Source organism: Saccopteryx leptura, chromosome 6 (assembly GCF_036850995.1).
Source record: "Saccopteryx leptura isolate mSacLep1 chromosome 6, mSacLep1_pri_phased_curated, whole genome shotgun sequence".
NCBI classification, from domain to species: domain Eukaryota; kingdom Metazoa; phylum Chordata; class Mammalia; order Chiroptera; family Emballonuridae; genus Saccopteryx; species Saccopteryx leptura.
This window is the reverse complement of record NC_089508.1, coordinates 25,517,130-25,532,942: the sequence shown is the minus strand read 5'-3', so window position 1 is coordinate 25,532,942 and position 15,813 is coordinate 25,517,130. Positions and strand designations below refer to the sequence as shown.

General features: G+C 47.1%; 1 protein-coding gene across 1 annotated transcript in view; it reads left to right on the top strand.

Moving 5' to 3' along the window:
* The window catches only part of IFT43 (intraflagellar transport 43), a 92,725-nt gene that overhangs the window by 51,313 nt on the left and 25,599 nt on the right, over window positions 1–15,813 (top strand). Inside the window, exons 4-5 of the mRNA XM_066343444.1 lie at window positions 14,506–14,538; window positions 15,154–15,200. Coding sequence (XP_066199541.1) covers window positions 14,506–14,538; window positions 15,154–15,200 — 80 coding nt within the window. The remainder of the gene's footprint in view (window positions 1–14,505; window positions 14,539–15,153; window positions 15,201–15,813) is intronic.

The following is a 15,813-nucleotide window of genomic DNA, read 5'->3' as shown; positions in this document are numbered from 1 at the left end:
TTTCTGGAGGTACCTGTTAGAGGGTTCAGTAGGTCCAGACAGACATCCTTCTTCCAGCTCCTCGGAAAGGAAATAGAAGGGAGTCATAGCAGGCAGCAAACAAGTGGGAATGTTAGGAGTGGGTTAACTATTCAGGAAAGGACTATAAAGGGGAAATACAGTTTCTCTATGCAATGAGGGAAGTCGTGGCAGGTTTTGACAACAAGGAGGAAAATGTCTGAAATTCTTGGGAAGAGAGCTTGTGTTAACTTTGTCCTTAGAAATGATTGACTGAAAGGAAGAGGGTCCCTTCCCTTTCCTTCCCTTCCTTCTTCCTTTCTTTCTTTCCTCTTCTCCTTTCTTTTGTTTGTTTGTTGTTCCCCACCATGTTGACCTTGGGATCTCTAAACCAGCACTTGACAATGTGTTGATTGAAGTTTTAGGACTGGATAAACCATTGTGGAGAAGGGGTTGCTTGGGGGTTTTCAGGGTTGAGAATAGTATTTATGAGGAACAGAGGGGGGGGGTGGAACCAGGATCCTGAGAGGCAGGGTCCATGTCATTCTCAGCTGGGGAAGGGCCTGAGAAGTCATGAAGTGTGGCCCCTTTAGTTTGGAGATGGAGAAAATGAGGCCTGGTGGTGGGCGAGTAAGTGACTCAGTTATAGAATCTTAGCTTAGAAAAGCCTTTAAATGTCGTCTTGCCCGCTGCCCAAGGTCAGACAGCTAATTAGTGTAATAGAATGTGCCTCTCATGCAGCCATGCCCATCCTCAAACCTTGAAAGCTGCACGCATTTATCTCAAGTTCATGAAAAGGCCATGGACTAGGCTATTTGTGCAATAGCGAGCCTGTTAGAATAAAATTGTCTTTACTGCTATCCTCTGGGACCCTCACAGAAATGAGATGTTGATCATATGAAGCAATCTTATTGAATAAAAAAATTTTCAAGGAAAAAAGTTGCATCCCCTGAGCCCACTCCCTGCTGAGGGGGACTCGCTGCTCTGCAGCGCAAACAGCTAAGAGCCAGGAGGGAATGACTGGAGATGGCAGCCATTGGTTAAAATTCTGCCGACATAAATGAGCTCCTTGTTCTCCCTTTGATGGATTCCGCCTTGCAAAAATAAAATGCGTCTGTGAACATCATACCTACTTTTTCTTTTCTTTTTAGTATTTTATTGAGGAGTAACTAGAAGCAGTTTCAGTGCAGAAGCAGCAGCTTGGGCACACATAAGTGTGAATTTGCACACGAAATTGAGCCTCCTCACATAATCCAGGTTTCCTGGCCTCGTGAGTCTGCCAGTGACTTTAGGTTGTGACCTGTGCTACCCTCACCACAGCTGGTTGCCGGTCGCCGCGCTGGTTTCTCCTGCTTCCACAGTGGTCAGTGTGCAAACATGTTTCTAAGGGCCAGGGTGTCCCTGGTTCATCTGGACCAGGGACAGGGGCTCACCGGAGCGGGTCCTGAGCCTTCCGGGAGGCTGCCACATGGCCCTGCACTGCCGATGGCCTCGCACTGGCGTCCAGGAAGGGGTCCCCCAACGGCAGGAGGCACCGCCTCTCTGAGCACCTCCTCACTTGTATGAGTCTCCACATACTCATGGGCTTTTGGCGTGACCGTTGTTTTTTGGGATGGAAAAGAGGGGCAGAGAAAACAATGGAGAAGCGACTGGGAGGAAATCCTCACAGGTTTCTCCACCACAGAGCAGAAGATCTCCAGGAGAAGTCAAGACCCAGCCCGTTCAGCAATTACAAATGGACTGGAGTGGAGGTTTCCAGAAACACTGATAAAAGTTTGCCCCCTGACTTGTGGACCGGTACTTCCAGTCAGTGCATCCTGTGTCGTTCACTGTCTGTCCTCACAGCTACGGTTCCCAGTGATTGGCAGAGGCAGGCTGCTCCCTCTTCTGTCTGCTTGTAGCCCCTCCCATCATGGCAGCGGGAAAGTCTCCATCTGCAGCTGGGGTTTCTTTTACACCTTCCTAACCTCACTAATCTACCTTTTTAACAAGGAAAGAATAAACCCAGGCTCAGACTTTTGGGAAGTAAAATAAGGGAATCAAAGAGAATAGAAAGTAGGCGCAGGGAGCCCACCCCTATAGCAGGAATTAGTGAAGGCAGCGTTTGAAAAGGACGATGTTAGGGAAGCCCTGTCCAGAGCACGTCCCCCCAGCTGCTTTCCTTCCTGTCCTCTCCCCCATCCTCTCCCCCAGTGAGGGGCAGAGCTTCTCACACTCTCCCTTCGTGATGCCTCAGTGCCGCGGGGTCCGGGCTGAGCTGCCTGTTCTTCATTGCAGCCTCTCTTTAAATTGTGGACTTAGCCCTGGCCGGTGGCTCAGCGGTAGAGCGTCGGCCTAGCGTGCGGAGGACCCGGGTTCGATTCCCGGCCAGGGCACACAGGAGAAGCGCCCATCTGCTTCTCCACCCCTCCGCCGAGCCTTCCTCTCTGTCTGTCTCTTCCCCTCCCGCAGCCAAGGCTCCATTGGAGCAAAGATGGCCCGGGCGCTGGGGATGGCTCTGTGGCCTCTGCCTCAGGCGCTAGAGTGGCTCTGGTCGCAACATGGCGACCCCCAGGATGGGCAGATTATCGCCCCCTGGTGGGCAGAGCGTAGCCCTTGGTGGGCGTGCCGGGTGGATCCCGGTCGGGCGCATGCGGGAGTCTGTCTGACTGTCTCTCCCCGTTTCCAGCTTCAGAAAAAAAAAAAAAAAAAAAAAAAAAAAAAAAAAAAAATTGTGGACTTAAGTAACTTGAAGGGAAAAAAGGGAGCCCAATGACAATTGATTTCTAGCCCCATGGTTCCCTGCTGGCCCCTGACCAGTGTTGGGTGTGTATTTATGGAGTGGATTCCAAGGTGTAATGACATCTTGTTCAAGTCGGGCCGCTCTCCCCGCCAGCTCTGATGCAGTCTCACTTTCAGCCACCACCATGTCTGTCTCAGCCACGCCAGGACCCCTGCTGTTTTCCGAACACACCTGACCCTTGCATGCTTCCTGCCTTTACTCGGGCTGTTCCCAGCCGGAAAAGCCTTCCCGCAGCTTGTGTGCCCACTGCAAGCCTCCTCAGCTCTCCTCTGTCGAGTCCTCCCGGAAGTCCCCCAGGCTGCCCTGATTGGCGGGCTCGTCCTTCTTTTTAGTGCTCCCATGACATTTTGCTTGCATCCGCCTCACTTGTCCTGTCAAGTTTGGGGCATGATGGGACCAGCAGCAGATGACAAGGAGGGGACCTTGGTCTCCAGTCCCAGCTCCACGTCCAGCTAGCTTTGGGGCTTTAGTTAGGTCCCTTTAACAATTCCTGGTCTCCCTCTCCATTTCCTCATCTGGAAGGTGCACAGGGTGAGTGGTGGGAATCTCTCAGTCACTGTGGTGTGTGAATCTCCTGGAGGTGTTACTGTCATTTCTATAATCCTTTTTAGTTTTTTTGGGGGGGAGAGGGACAGACAGGAAGGGAGAGAAATGAGAAACATCAATTCTTTATGTGGTACCTTGGTTCATTGATTGCTTTTTCATATGTGCCTTGACCAGGGGACTCCAGCCGAGCCAGTGACCCTTTGCTCAAGCCAGCGACCTTGAGCTTTAAGCCAGTGACCTTTGGGCTCAAGCCAGTGATCCCACACTAAAGCTGGTGAGCCTATGTTCAAGCCGGATGAGCCCGTGCTCAAACCAGCGACCTCAGGGTTTCGAACCTGGGTCCTCTGTGTCCCAGGCTGACACTATCCACTGCACCACCACCTGGTCAGGCTCTATAACAGGGGTCCCCAAACTACGGCCTGTGGGCCACATGCGGCCCCCTGAGGCCATTTATTCGGCCCCCGCTGCACTTCTGGAAGGGGCACCTCTTTCATTGGTGGTCAATGAAAGGAGCACATTGACCATCTCATTAGCCAAAAGCAGGCCCATAGTTCCCATTGAAATACTGATCAGTTTCTTGATTTAAATTTACTTGTTTTTTATTTTAAATATTGTATTTGTTCCCGTTTTGTTTTTTTACTTTAAAATAAGATATGTACAGTGTGCATAGGGATTTGTTCATAGTTTTTTTTATAGTCCGGCCCTCCAGTGGTCTGAGGGACAGTGAACTGGCCCCCTGTGTAAAAAGTTTGGGGACCCCTGCTCTATAACCTTCTTTTCACCAGCCAGGTTGTACTGAGCAATATCTCCCAATAAGGTTTCTGAATAAAATAATGTTCACTTGATCTCTAAGACCTAGAGTTCTAAACTCTTCCATTGTTTAAGTTTTTTGATAGCAGAAATATACATACATTTATGTTCCTATAACTATTTTAAGTTACTAAAACTGTTTATATATATATATATATGTATATGTATGTATTTCACCTGTTTTTCCTCCTGATAATTAATGCTCCTTGAGAGGTTCAGAACAAAGGTGTTATTTTGAGTCTGACCAGCAGGGGGCAAACTTCACCCAGGAATTGTCTTGTAATTCACTGTACCTTCAACTTGATAGGGCTTGGCAGTCTATAGACAGGACATGGACATTGGTCTTCATGAAACACCTTGTTGATTTGACACCTTGCCAGCAATAGCCAAATATGATCTAATGTGACCTAAAACCCTAAAGTGCCAAAATTTAGGTGCTAAGGAATTGTTCCTTGTCTTTATAGGAAGGGAGAAAATACAAATAGTTAAAACATGCTGGGCACTAAACACATGAATGCCAAGACTAGGTATCTATCTAGCCTGACCTGTGGTGGCGCAGTGGATAAAGCATTGACCTGGAACGCTGGGGTCTCTGGTTCGAAACCCTGGGCTTGCCTGGTCAAGGCACATGTGGGAGTTGATGCTTCCTGCTCCTCCGTCTCTTCTCCGCGTCTCTCTCCCCACCCCCACCCTGCTATAAAATAAATAAATAAATCTCTCTTTTTTTTTTTACTTTTTTTTTATTTAGACAAATTTAACAGGGTGACATTGGTCAATCAGAGTACGTACAGTTAGAGAAAACATCTTCACATTGTTTGGACAGTCAATTATGTTGTATACCCATGACCCAAAGTCAAATCATCTTCTGTCACCCCTATATTTTGTTAATAAATAAAATCTTAAAAAAACCAACTAGGTTCCTAGGGGAGAGAGAGAATAGACTTTAGATTTCAGGAGATATTTCATTCATTCAGGAGAAATCTATTGGCTGAGGAAAACTTCAGTCCATGAGATATATCTGGCTTTTAATCAGTGTGACAGGTATGGGGACATCTTAGAGCAGAAGGACTGCAATTTGCCAGCCTACTGCCTGATACTGAATGGACACAATAGCCAAGATGACGATGGCAAAATTTTCCTTTGCTCGGATTTCGGTTTTCACTGTGCGGGTCCATTCGGTGAGTCACAATTGATAAAGCAGAGCCTTGGTCTGGGGTGTGCTGGTGACATGTTACAAGGTATAGGAAAGAGTACCTCCTCTTTCTTAGGCCTTAGTTAAATTTACCTTAGTGCGCTTTGGGGTCACTTGTGAGGTTTTTATTGGACATTTATAAATTATGAGGGTAGAAAACCTTGTAAGAAAATGGCATTCTGACTTCTTTGAGAGGGGTGGTTTTAAAATGTATGGTACTTTTGGCCTAAGTTTAGCTGGTATGGTATTCCTGTTCTTCCCCTTGCCAGTGTTTCTTTAGGAATTTGGCCTCTGGCTACACAGTTTTTTCTTTTTGTAACAGGAACCCTGTAAGCTCCTTACTGTGGCTTAGGTTTTCTCTCACAGGCAACAAGTTGTAATAGTAACCATGTGTCCAGACCCTTCACAGCATCTCGCCTTCTGAGGCCTGTGGGGGAGGGGCTAGGAGAGGGTCATCCACGGGGACAGTCAGGGCTCTGGATGCCTGGCACTTTGGTCTATTTAAAGCCTGTTCTGTCTTATAGCTGGGAGGCGAGTCTGGGGTCCAGTATGTGATGTGGATATTAAGAGACTTCAAGGACACTTCCCCCCATTTATCCCAGTTATGTCCCCTGCTAAAATAGGTTAACGGTGTCTAATTAACCACCGAGCACTGTCATGCTGCATAAAGATAGCATCCTGGCTGTTCTCTGAGCCGTGGCACTTTATCTCCATTTAGATCTCTGCACTATTCCATTAAACTCCAGAGAAACATTTTAACTGAGATGATGTCTACATTAGGGCTGCCTTTCACCCTTCAGCGTGTAACCTATGTAAGCAGCCGCTGAGGCCTGTCTGATATGGCAGGGAGGATGGAGAACGTAACCTCGCAGGTGGGGTTCTTACGTGACAGCACATCTCTACCCCTGAGCCCCAGCACGAAACTGAGGGTCCAGGATTGGGCAGCGGCCCTGTGCTGCTCTAGTCCCGGATGTGTCAGTGCGATCGAGCTCGTCCTCAGCTGACCACACCATGCCTGAGGGATGCCGGTGTGGTCTCTAAATGCAGAAAGAAAGGACTGCATGTGAGCAGAACAACCTGGAAAAGGAGAGTACACGGGAGAAAAGGTGACTTAGCTCATGGAATCTCTTTTTCTTGCCACAACGCAAGCTGTCATGTTGTAAATAAAACATACACAATAAATCGCACTGACCAATTAAACCAATATTACTACCAAACTGTCAAGCCCGACAGAGCTACAAGTACTGCTGTAAGTTGAAAGGATATCTCGTCATGGAAATACCGATGATTTGAAGCAGAACCTCTGAAATGCACGTTTCCCGTGGTGTAGCGCTGCCTGCATGTCCTTCTCCCATGTAGGGGTTAAGAACTGGCTTTGGCACCAGATAGCTTGTCTTCCGGCCCTACCACTTTCTAGCTGGGTGACCGTACGCAAGTTCCGGTACCTCTCTGAGCCCGTCTCCTTGTCCGTAAGATGGAGTAGTAAGGTAATATGATAAATAATTTATAATATCATGTCTAATATATGATATATGTTATATAATAGTAACATATACCATATTTTTTGCTCCATAAGACGTACCTGACCATAAGACACACCTAGGGTTTTGGGTTTTTTTTTAATATTTTATTTTTAACTTTATTCAGTTTTTTTTTGTTTGTTTTTTAGAGAGACACAGAGAGAGAGAGAGAGAGAGAGAGAAGGGGGAGGAGCAGGAAGCATCAACTCTCATATATGCCTTGGCCAGGCAAGCCCAGGGTTTTGAACCGGCGACCTCAGCGTTCCCAGGTTGACACACACCTAGGGTTTTAAGGAAGAAAATAAGAAAAAAAATATTCTGAACCAAATGGTGTGTTAAAATATTTAATAAAATACTGTATTTTTCGCTTACACTTTTGTTTGGAGGGAAAAAGTGCATCTTATGGAGCAACGAAAAATACGGTAAATAGGAGAACATAATGACAATGCCTGGCACCCAATAAGCGCAATAAATGCTCTCTGTTATTATCAGCCATCATCCTTCCTGTGACAGGCTTGTGGGGACTGGGGCCAGGAGATGGCTTTCCCCTGAGGCCTGGGAGTGACTTGTGCAGCCAGGGGGTGTGGATCATAGAGACGTGGGTCTGAAACCCAGGAGTCTTGTTGGGGGTTGAGCTGAAAGGCTGGGCTTTAAATGAAGGTGGAGAAATGAGACCGCACCCTTAACCTTGAGGTCTTCCACCGGAGAAGCCTCTGTGTAGAGAGCTGGCAGCCTCGTGTGAGGCTGAGTGTGTTTGGTGGTTGGGAAGGGCCTTGGTGACAGCTCTGGTTTCCCCTCTGGCAAGTCACTGAGCAGGCCCAGTGCGTCCTCGTCCTCGCTGGGAAGCAGGAAGCCAGAGTGCCCTTACTCCTGTCCCCTGTCTCCACAGGGTGGGAGGTGAGGGAGAACGTTGACTCTCATTGTCCAGAGTGAAAGCTTCATTCTGCAAAATGGCCAAAGCAATCAGCAAATGATGGAGTAGCTCTTAAAAAGAAACCTGGCATTTAATTAACTTTTCAAAGTGCTGGTTCAGCAACCTCTATGTTTTACATTTTGAATATTGAACAAGCATCTCTAATTGGATCTGAACTGCCTGGACTGCTCGGGTGGGGAACTTCTGCCTAGCTTTTATGAACACCAGGGAATCTTGTCTGAACTTCGGGGTAGCGAACTCAGGATCACTCAGTTTGGGGCTTCAGTCTGTGAAGCCCTCTCCTTGCTGTCCTCAGCATGCGGGTCAAGTCAGAGTTCATGAACGCTTTTGTTAGAAGGTAGCAGGCAATTCAGAAGGATAAGGCAGAATCCTCATTTTGCTGCTTAGCAACTGGGGAGTTCAGCCTACTGTCTTAAATAAGGTTTTGGGCAGTGATTCTCATATAAGTGACTGGGTCCCATTTCTAGAACGTACAACCCCAGGGGCTCTGAGGTGAGGCCCAGCACGTGGACACTGAAAAACCTTTTGGGTATAAGTCTCTGGTGCCCCACTGGGTAAGGACTGCACCATCCATCGCCTTCTAAAGTGGGAAGTCAGGAATGACTGTCTGCGCGGTAAATCCAGATGTCTAGGCACACTGAGGACATCTGAAAACCAGCGGTATCTGCTTTTGAAAAGGCTCAGGGCAGTGAAAGTCGGGGGATCGGGATTCTTGTGTGGGCCTCATCACTAACTAGCTCTGTGATTTGGGGGAAGCGCGCAGCGCAACGCCCACTGTCCACGGTGGTGCCGCCGACACCTGCTTCACCTCTTCCTGCGTTCAGCTGAGTCCTTGAAGAGTATCGGAAAGCGTCCGTCTGCGTACGACGGCACACGACATTACTGTCATTGTCGTGTTCCCAAACCCTCCAGCAGCCACTTCTGGGGAAAGAGGCACACAGGCGAGGGTGCAGTCTGAGACCAGAGGCCCAGGGCCGAGCTGACCAGCTCTGCAGTCACTGGCCTTGGAGCTAGACTGGGTCACACAGTTTCTTCAGAAGTTTACCTGTAAGAAAGAGGTGACCCAGAACCCACAATTCTCTGCCTCGGCCTCCACCCCACACGATCTGTGCGAGGCAGGACTTCAGCCGGAAGTTTGCTGGCTGTCTACCCTGGTGGACTGTGGCAAACCAACTGCGTTTTCTTTCTTTCTTTCTTTCTTTCTTTTTTCTTTTTTTTTTTTTTGCATTTTCATTCTTTTATGTATATAAATTTTTTTTAAATTATGTGATACTAATACTTTCTTTTATACTCTATGCTATTTAAGAGAAGGCTGGTGGGGATTTACTAAATTGTTTTCATGATGGGCCAAGACCTGTAGTTTGAAATCATTGAGCTGGATTCTGTCCTAGCACTGGGCTCCGTGTCATTACGTGACCCGAGGTCCCTTTGGGGACCAGGTACGTGAAGCAAATCCATGAAGTGTGGATTTATTTCAGAATAGCACTTGAATTATACTACTGAGATACATATAGAAGTTATTTGCACATTTATACTTTTATAAAGAAATATTTTCTCGGCCAGTTCTCCTAAAATACGCTTCCCACTTAGTCTCCCTTTCGCCTCCTCCTGTTGATAGGATAGCTGCATAGCTACAAGAAGGGCGTCACTCTGTGAGGACACCAGCGCTGCAGAAGGAACGATGAGGAACACTGGACCCCATGATGGGGAGGCGGGGCGCCCAGGCTTTTCTGGGGCGGGGGAGGGGAGAGGTTTGGGCGGCCACAGCTCAGCTTCCCTGTTCCCCTTGTGGGAATGTAGTCCAGGGTTGCCAGGCTGTGTATTTGAAGAATTTAGAAGTTTGGAATTTTGTATAAAATCTCCCCATTTGGACAACAAATTCATGTTAAAACGGAACAAAATAAAAACAAACAGCAGTGTGGTCTAGACCAAACTTACCTGCAAGCTCGATAAGGCCCGGAAGTGCCAACTTCACCCAAGGCAGGGTGTTCTGTGCCGTTTGCCGTCTCCCCCGCAGAGCAGAGACTCACACAACCTGAGCTCCTGGCTGACACACAGAAACAGGGACAGGGACAGAGAGAGAGAGCGCCACCTGAGGGCATCCAGGCCGATCAGCCGTGAGGGCTCCGTGTCATCTTGCTCTGTCCCTTCAGGTGACATGAGATGCCGGAGAATGCTTGGCTCCCCTAGAGTGAGAGAGAGCAGGATGTGGGCTCAGCAGCAATTAAGCCAAATATGGAATTCATCCCCTTTTTGGATGTTGAGTGGATAAATGGCAATTAATCAACCTTCCCCCCAAAGATTAGCGTTATCATTATTGTCTCCTTCAGACAAAGTCTCCGCTACTTTTGCTGGTACATTGCTTAGGAAGGACCAATTCCATCCTGACTCCTAAGGGTAATCAGAGATGGATGTGTCTCCTATGTTCAACCGAAGGTGCTGGCCTAGGCTACCTGGCCTCTTCGCTCCCTTTTTTCTCTCATCTCTGTTTTCACTGAAGCTCTTCTACTGTTGGTGACATCGTAATCACTGAGTCATTTTGGGCAGTGGGTTTATGGACTTCAGCTTCACCAGGGCCATTGGAGGTAGTGAGTGGGGAGCAGAGCCTTCCCTCCCACACAGACAGGGGCTCTACATGGCTTGGAACAGCACTGGAAACCTCTGTCATCCCCCAACACCACGTGGTGCTGCCCCGGGCATCTCTGCAGTACCTGGTGCCTCTTACTGCCCTCTGTCCCCCTCGCCCTCCTTCCCCTAGTTGCTCAGTCTCTTTACGAGGCCCTTTAAGAGTCAAAACCTGTAGCCTGGGGGGTCCCCTCAGAGTTATTCATCTGTTCTTCCAACTTGAGCTACTCTTACTTTTCTCTGTCCCTGACTTCAGCCAAAATTCCCTCCCTTCCTCCCTCCCACATTTCCCTCCCTCCTTTCCTCCTTTTCTTCCTTCACTATACTGTCGGAATGGTCTAAGTTTCATGGAAAGTAGTCTATTTAAACTTGGGCTTAATTTATTATTATACTCTTAGTGGGAATTGCTTGCATTTTGAAGGGCTTGCAATTTGGTTCCAGCGTGGCCCCCCCGGTGAGGCTATGTGGGCCCAGCATGGTCAAGGTCCTTCTCATGCATCCTGCCTCGGCCTTTAAGACATCGCCACCATCCTTTGCCTCTGTTCATCTTGGTGATTGAGTTTGAACTCATAAGAAGTCATAAAAAATAAAACGTCTGTTATTGTGGAAATGTTCAGACATGCAGAAAGTAATCATCACCTACCCATCACTTTAGTAATCATCATTTGCCAATCTCATTCAGGAAACCTAAGATCAGTGTTTCTTAGAGTGTCACTAGTATCCTGCTTGGATTTGAATTACTGAAAATTTGTTTACAATGCATATTCCTGGGCTGCTCGCCCCCCAGATCAGCTGATCCAGACATCGCTGCTGCCAGGTCCAGCAATGTGCTTATCTCTCAGGTATCCCAGATGGTTCTGATGTCTCAGACTGAGAACCAGTGCCGTGACGGTGTCTGTGTGCAAACAGGCTCCCAGTTCCCACAGAATAGTTCAGTTCCTATGGAATATCTATCGCAGGGGTCCCCAAACTTTTTACACAGGGGCCAGTTCACTGTCCCTCAGACCGTTGGAGGGCTGCCGCATACAGTGCTCCTCTCACTGACCACCAGTGAAAGAGGTGCCCCTTCCGGAAGTGTGGCGGGGGCCAGATAAATGGCCTCAGGGGGCCGCATGCGGCCTGTGGGCCATAGTTTGGGGACGCCTGATCTATCGTAAGGGCACTTCTCACCCAGAATCACTCACAGGGCTTCTGGTCCTTCATGTGCAAGACACAGAAAGACAGGCCCTGCACCTGCAGCCTGAACTGCATGGTGGCTCATCCCGTTCTGTTCGTGGGACTCAAGGTCTCAGTCCTAAAAAGTTTTCGATAAACTGGTCAATTAGTTGTTGAAAGAAAGGAGGGTGCTGTATCATCTGTATTCACTTGACTTTTGAGCTCACTGAACCTGTATTTAAACTCAATAATTTAATTTGGAGTCATGCTGAAAAAAGGTTATAAGAAAGTATTACAGTATCTATAATTCTCACGCTGATTATGGGCCTTGACCTGTAAAGAGGAATCCAGACACATAAGGCCTGGGGATATGCTGATTTGCCCCACCCCTTCCGGCGTACCACGCCAGTGCGTGAGACTAGGTCAGGGGTCGGGAACCTTTTTGGCTGAGAGAGCCATGAATGCCACATATTTTAAAATGTAATTCCATGAGAGCCATATAATATCTTTAACACTAAATACAAGTAAAGGTGTGCATTTTATGTAAGACAAGCACTTTTAAAGTACAAAAAGTCTCTGAATTCTTTTTAATAACGTTGTTATGCTGTTGCTAACCAATGATGAATAAAGTACTTCTTACCATTAATGCAACTTCTGGTGCTGCATGGTTTTGCTGATGGCTTTGTAGTCTGGTTGATACGTGGTGAGGTTAAGCTTCATGCAGGCATTGAGACTTCCATTCGTTAAACATGATCGTAGGTTGGTCTTAACGTTCTTTAGATGTGAGAAAGACTGCTCACATGCATACGTAGAGCCAAACTTGTCAGTACAGCAATACTTACACGCTGCAGTGTGTGGTATGTGACGGGAAGCGTGTTCCAAGTTTTGACAATCAGTTGGTCCGTGGGTTGAAGTTTTTTCATTTCTCCCCACTTGTGTTAGCTCACCAACTCTGCTTGCTGTCATGCAAGTCTTTCTAAATCTTCATTCAGTGACTTGAATTTATTCATCCACATGTCTGAGGCCTTCAGGTCAGCAGCTTGTAGCTCAAAATCTCTTGACAGAGACACCGAGGATGTAACTCAGGTCGGCGCTGTCCACTGCACACTCATATGGATGGGTGATGAACTTAAAAAGATGAGTGCGCTCACGAAATTCTCCAAAGTGCTCTTTGAATGACTGCAGGAGATTAGGTGTGAAGCCTGCTAGCTTCTGGAGATGAAGATGTTGAGCAGGGTCACTTGCTGTGCATGCATCTTTAAACTCTTCCAGTTTTTCAAAGTGTAGTAAACGACCTGTTTCAGTGTCGGAGATGAAGAGTTCCAGCTTGTTTTCAAATGCAAACATTGCTTGTTGAAGGGATAAGACTGTATTTCCAACGCCTTGCATTTTCACATTGAGCTGGTTCAGATGATGTTCAGTCATGTCCACGACATAGTAGAACTTCAGGAGCCACTCAGTGTTAGCTAACTCAGGATGCTCAACATTTTTCATTTCAAGAAAAGTCCGGATTTCGCTCAGACAAGCCGCAAAATGGCTGAGCACCTTCCCTCTTGACAACCAATGCATATTGCTGTGCAGAAGCAGACCAGGATAATTATTCCCAACTTTATCCAACAGTGTTTTAAACTGGCGATCATTTAAAGCTCGGGCAACAATAAAGTTGACCACCCGAACGACCAGTGACATCACCTCACCAAGTTGCTCGCCACACATCTGAGCACAAAGCGCCTCCTGATGTAGGATGCAGTGAAAACTTAGGATGGGTCTCTTTTCATGTTCACGAAGAAGCGCTATGAATCCTCTGTTTTTCCCCACCATGCACGGAGCACCATCAGTACACACCGAAATAAGTTTATCCATCGGTAGATTTTTTTTCTTTAGCGAACTCAGTGAAAGACTTGAATAAATCCTCCCTTCTTGTTGTCTCTTTCATAGGCAAAACAGCAAGACTTTCCTCACGTAGTGTGTCACCGACAACATACCTTGCAGTCACGCTGAACTGGGATAAATGGCTTATGTCTGTTGACTCATCCAAAGAGAGAGAAAAGAATGGTGCTGCATTTATGTCCTTCACTTGTGTTGCCTCTATTTGATTTGCCATCATGATGGTACAATCGTGAACAGTTCTTGCCAACAGAGGCATGTCTTTTATTCATTTGATTATCTTGTCTTTATCCAAAAAGTCATCAAAAAGTTCATTGGCAACATCAAGCATGAATGTTTTGGCATACTCCCCCATCTGTGAATGGCTTTCCGTTTCTCACAATTGCTAAAGCACCAGCAAAGCTAGCCAAATTCCAGTCACCTTGTTGGGTCCAAACACGGAGTTGCTGCTGACTAGCTTGCACTCTGCACAGTAGCTCTTGACATGCTTTCTTCCTGCTGTCCCCCACTAGATATTTCGATGCAAATGTAGTATGACGTGTGTCAAAGTGCCGCTTTATATTTGACTGTTTCATTGATGCAATTTTATCATTGCATATTAGACACACTGTAGAACCTGCTCTCTCCACAAAGGCAAATTCCTTTGTCCATTCCTGCTGAAAAGTACGATACTCCTCATCTTTTTTTCTTTTAACCATCTTCTTCGTCAAAAGGATTTCTGCAATTAGCTAGCTGACTACTTGATTAAAAGGAGGGAATTTTACTTCCTGACCTCACAACGACCCATATACCTTACACATTATCTAATAAAAATTTGATGCTGTCCCGGAGGACAGCTGTGATTGGCTCCAGCCACCCACAACCATGAACATGAGCGGTAGGAAATAAATGGATTGTAATACATGAGAATGTTTTATATTTTTAACGTTATTATTTTTTTATTAAAGATTTGTGAGCCAGATGCAGCCATCAAAAGAGCCACATCTGGCTCGCGAGCCATAGGTTCCTGACCCCTGGACTAGTGGGTTCTCATAAACTTTCTCTTTCTTTTTTTCAGGTCAGGAAGGAGGATTTCGGAAGAAATAGAAGAGTATGTGTCTAGTATACTGTGACATCCTCTGGTGAACTTAGTTGACAGGGCAGCCTTGGTTGAACAGCATCCAGAGAGTAGGCAGTGTGCGTCTGGCTGTGGTGTTGGGCTGGCAACATGCCTGCCGCACCCGGGGTCTGACTACTGCTGCTGCAGCTGCAGGCTGAGAGCCACGCCCTCTCTCCTGCTCAGTGGTCTTTAGAATTACATGTCCAGGTGTCAGAGGACCAACCCATGGGTCTACTTTATTGAAGTAAATGGGCAGAAGCAGTGCCAGCTTTCTAAACCTAGCCTCCTTCTAAGACATATATATTGTTTAAGTTTCTAGGTGAAGATGGAGGGTAAAGTCAGGGCCATCGAATGTCACAGCTTCAGAGGCAAGAGAAGCATTCATGTCGCAGGCTGTGTGACGCCACCCTGAGGAATGGTGCAATATGCAGCCGGGGCAACCACAGTTGGCAGACCCCGTTGCCCAACTAGATTTGAGCAAGTGGATGGAGGAGAGTAGATCCAGAGACATTTGCATCTAGGAAAAAGAATGGATACCATAAAAATTGGGGTTGTTTCTTTCTGTGTTTGAAACTGATTTTCTACTTTTCTTCTTTTGGGGGGCAGTTACCGCCTCAGACAGAAGAGCCTGGATGAATCAGATGACGGAGGAGGTAAGATGCTCTTAGAGGAAGTCAAAAGGGCTTCCAGAGATGTTCCAGGCCCACAGAGCCTTCCTGAAGGCACGTGCAGTGGCCTCATCTGTGCATCACTTAGAGCTGCTGCCTCTGCCCGGAGTAGCTTACCCCCTTCCCTATCCACTAACCCTCCTCCTCCTTTAAAACTCAGCCGAAGCATCACCTCCTCTGAAATCTCTTCCTTTCCTATCCATTCCCGTCTGACTCAGATGTTCTTTGTGCTCCTTCAGCCTCCTGGGCAACATGGTAACAGCAGCAGCAGAGACAGCTAAGGTTTACTAGGTGTTTATTATATATCAGGCACTGGTCTGCCAGATTCCAGATGTAAAGCATTTAACCTTTACAACAGCCCTATGAGATAGTGCTGTTATTATCCTTGTTTTATACAATAGTTGAGGAAACTCAGTACAGAGAGGTTAAGTAAGCTGCCCAGTCAGAGAGCTAAGTGGCTGCCACACCTTAGTTCTTTGACGGACTGTTCTCGGCTTTTAGCTCCTTGATGGCGGACACCGTGTCTTACTTGTCTTTGCATCTTCAGTGCAGGACACACAGTAGTCCGTTAGTGTCTGGCGTTGTCAATGAAGGCGCA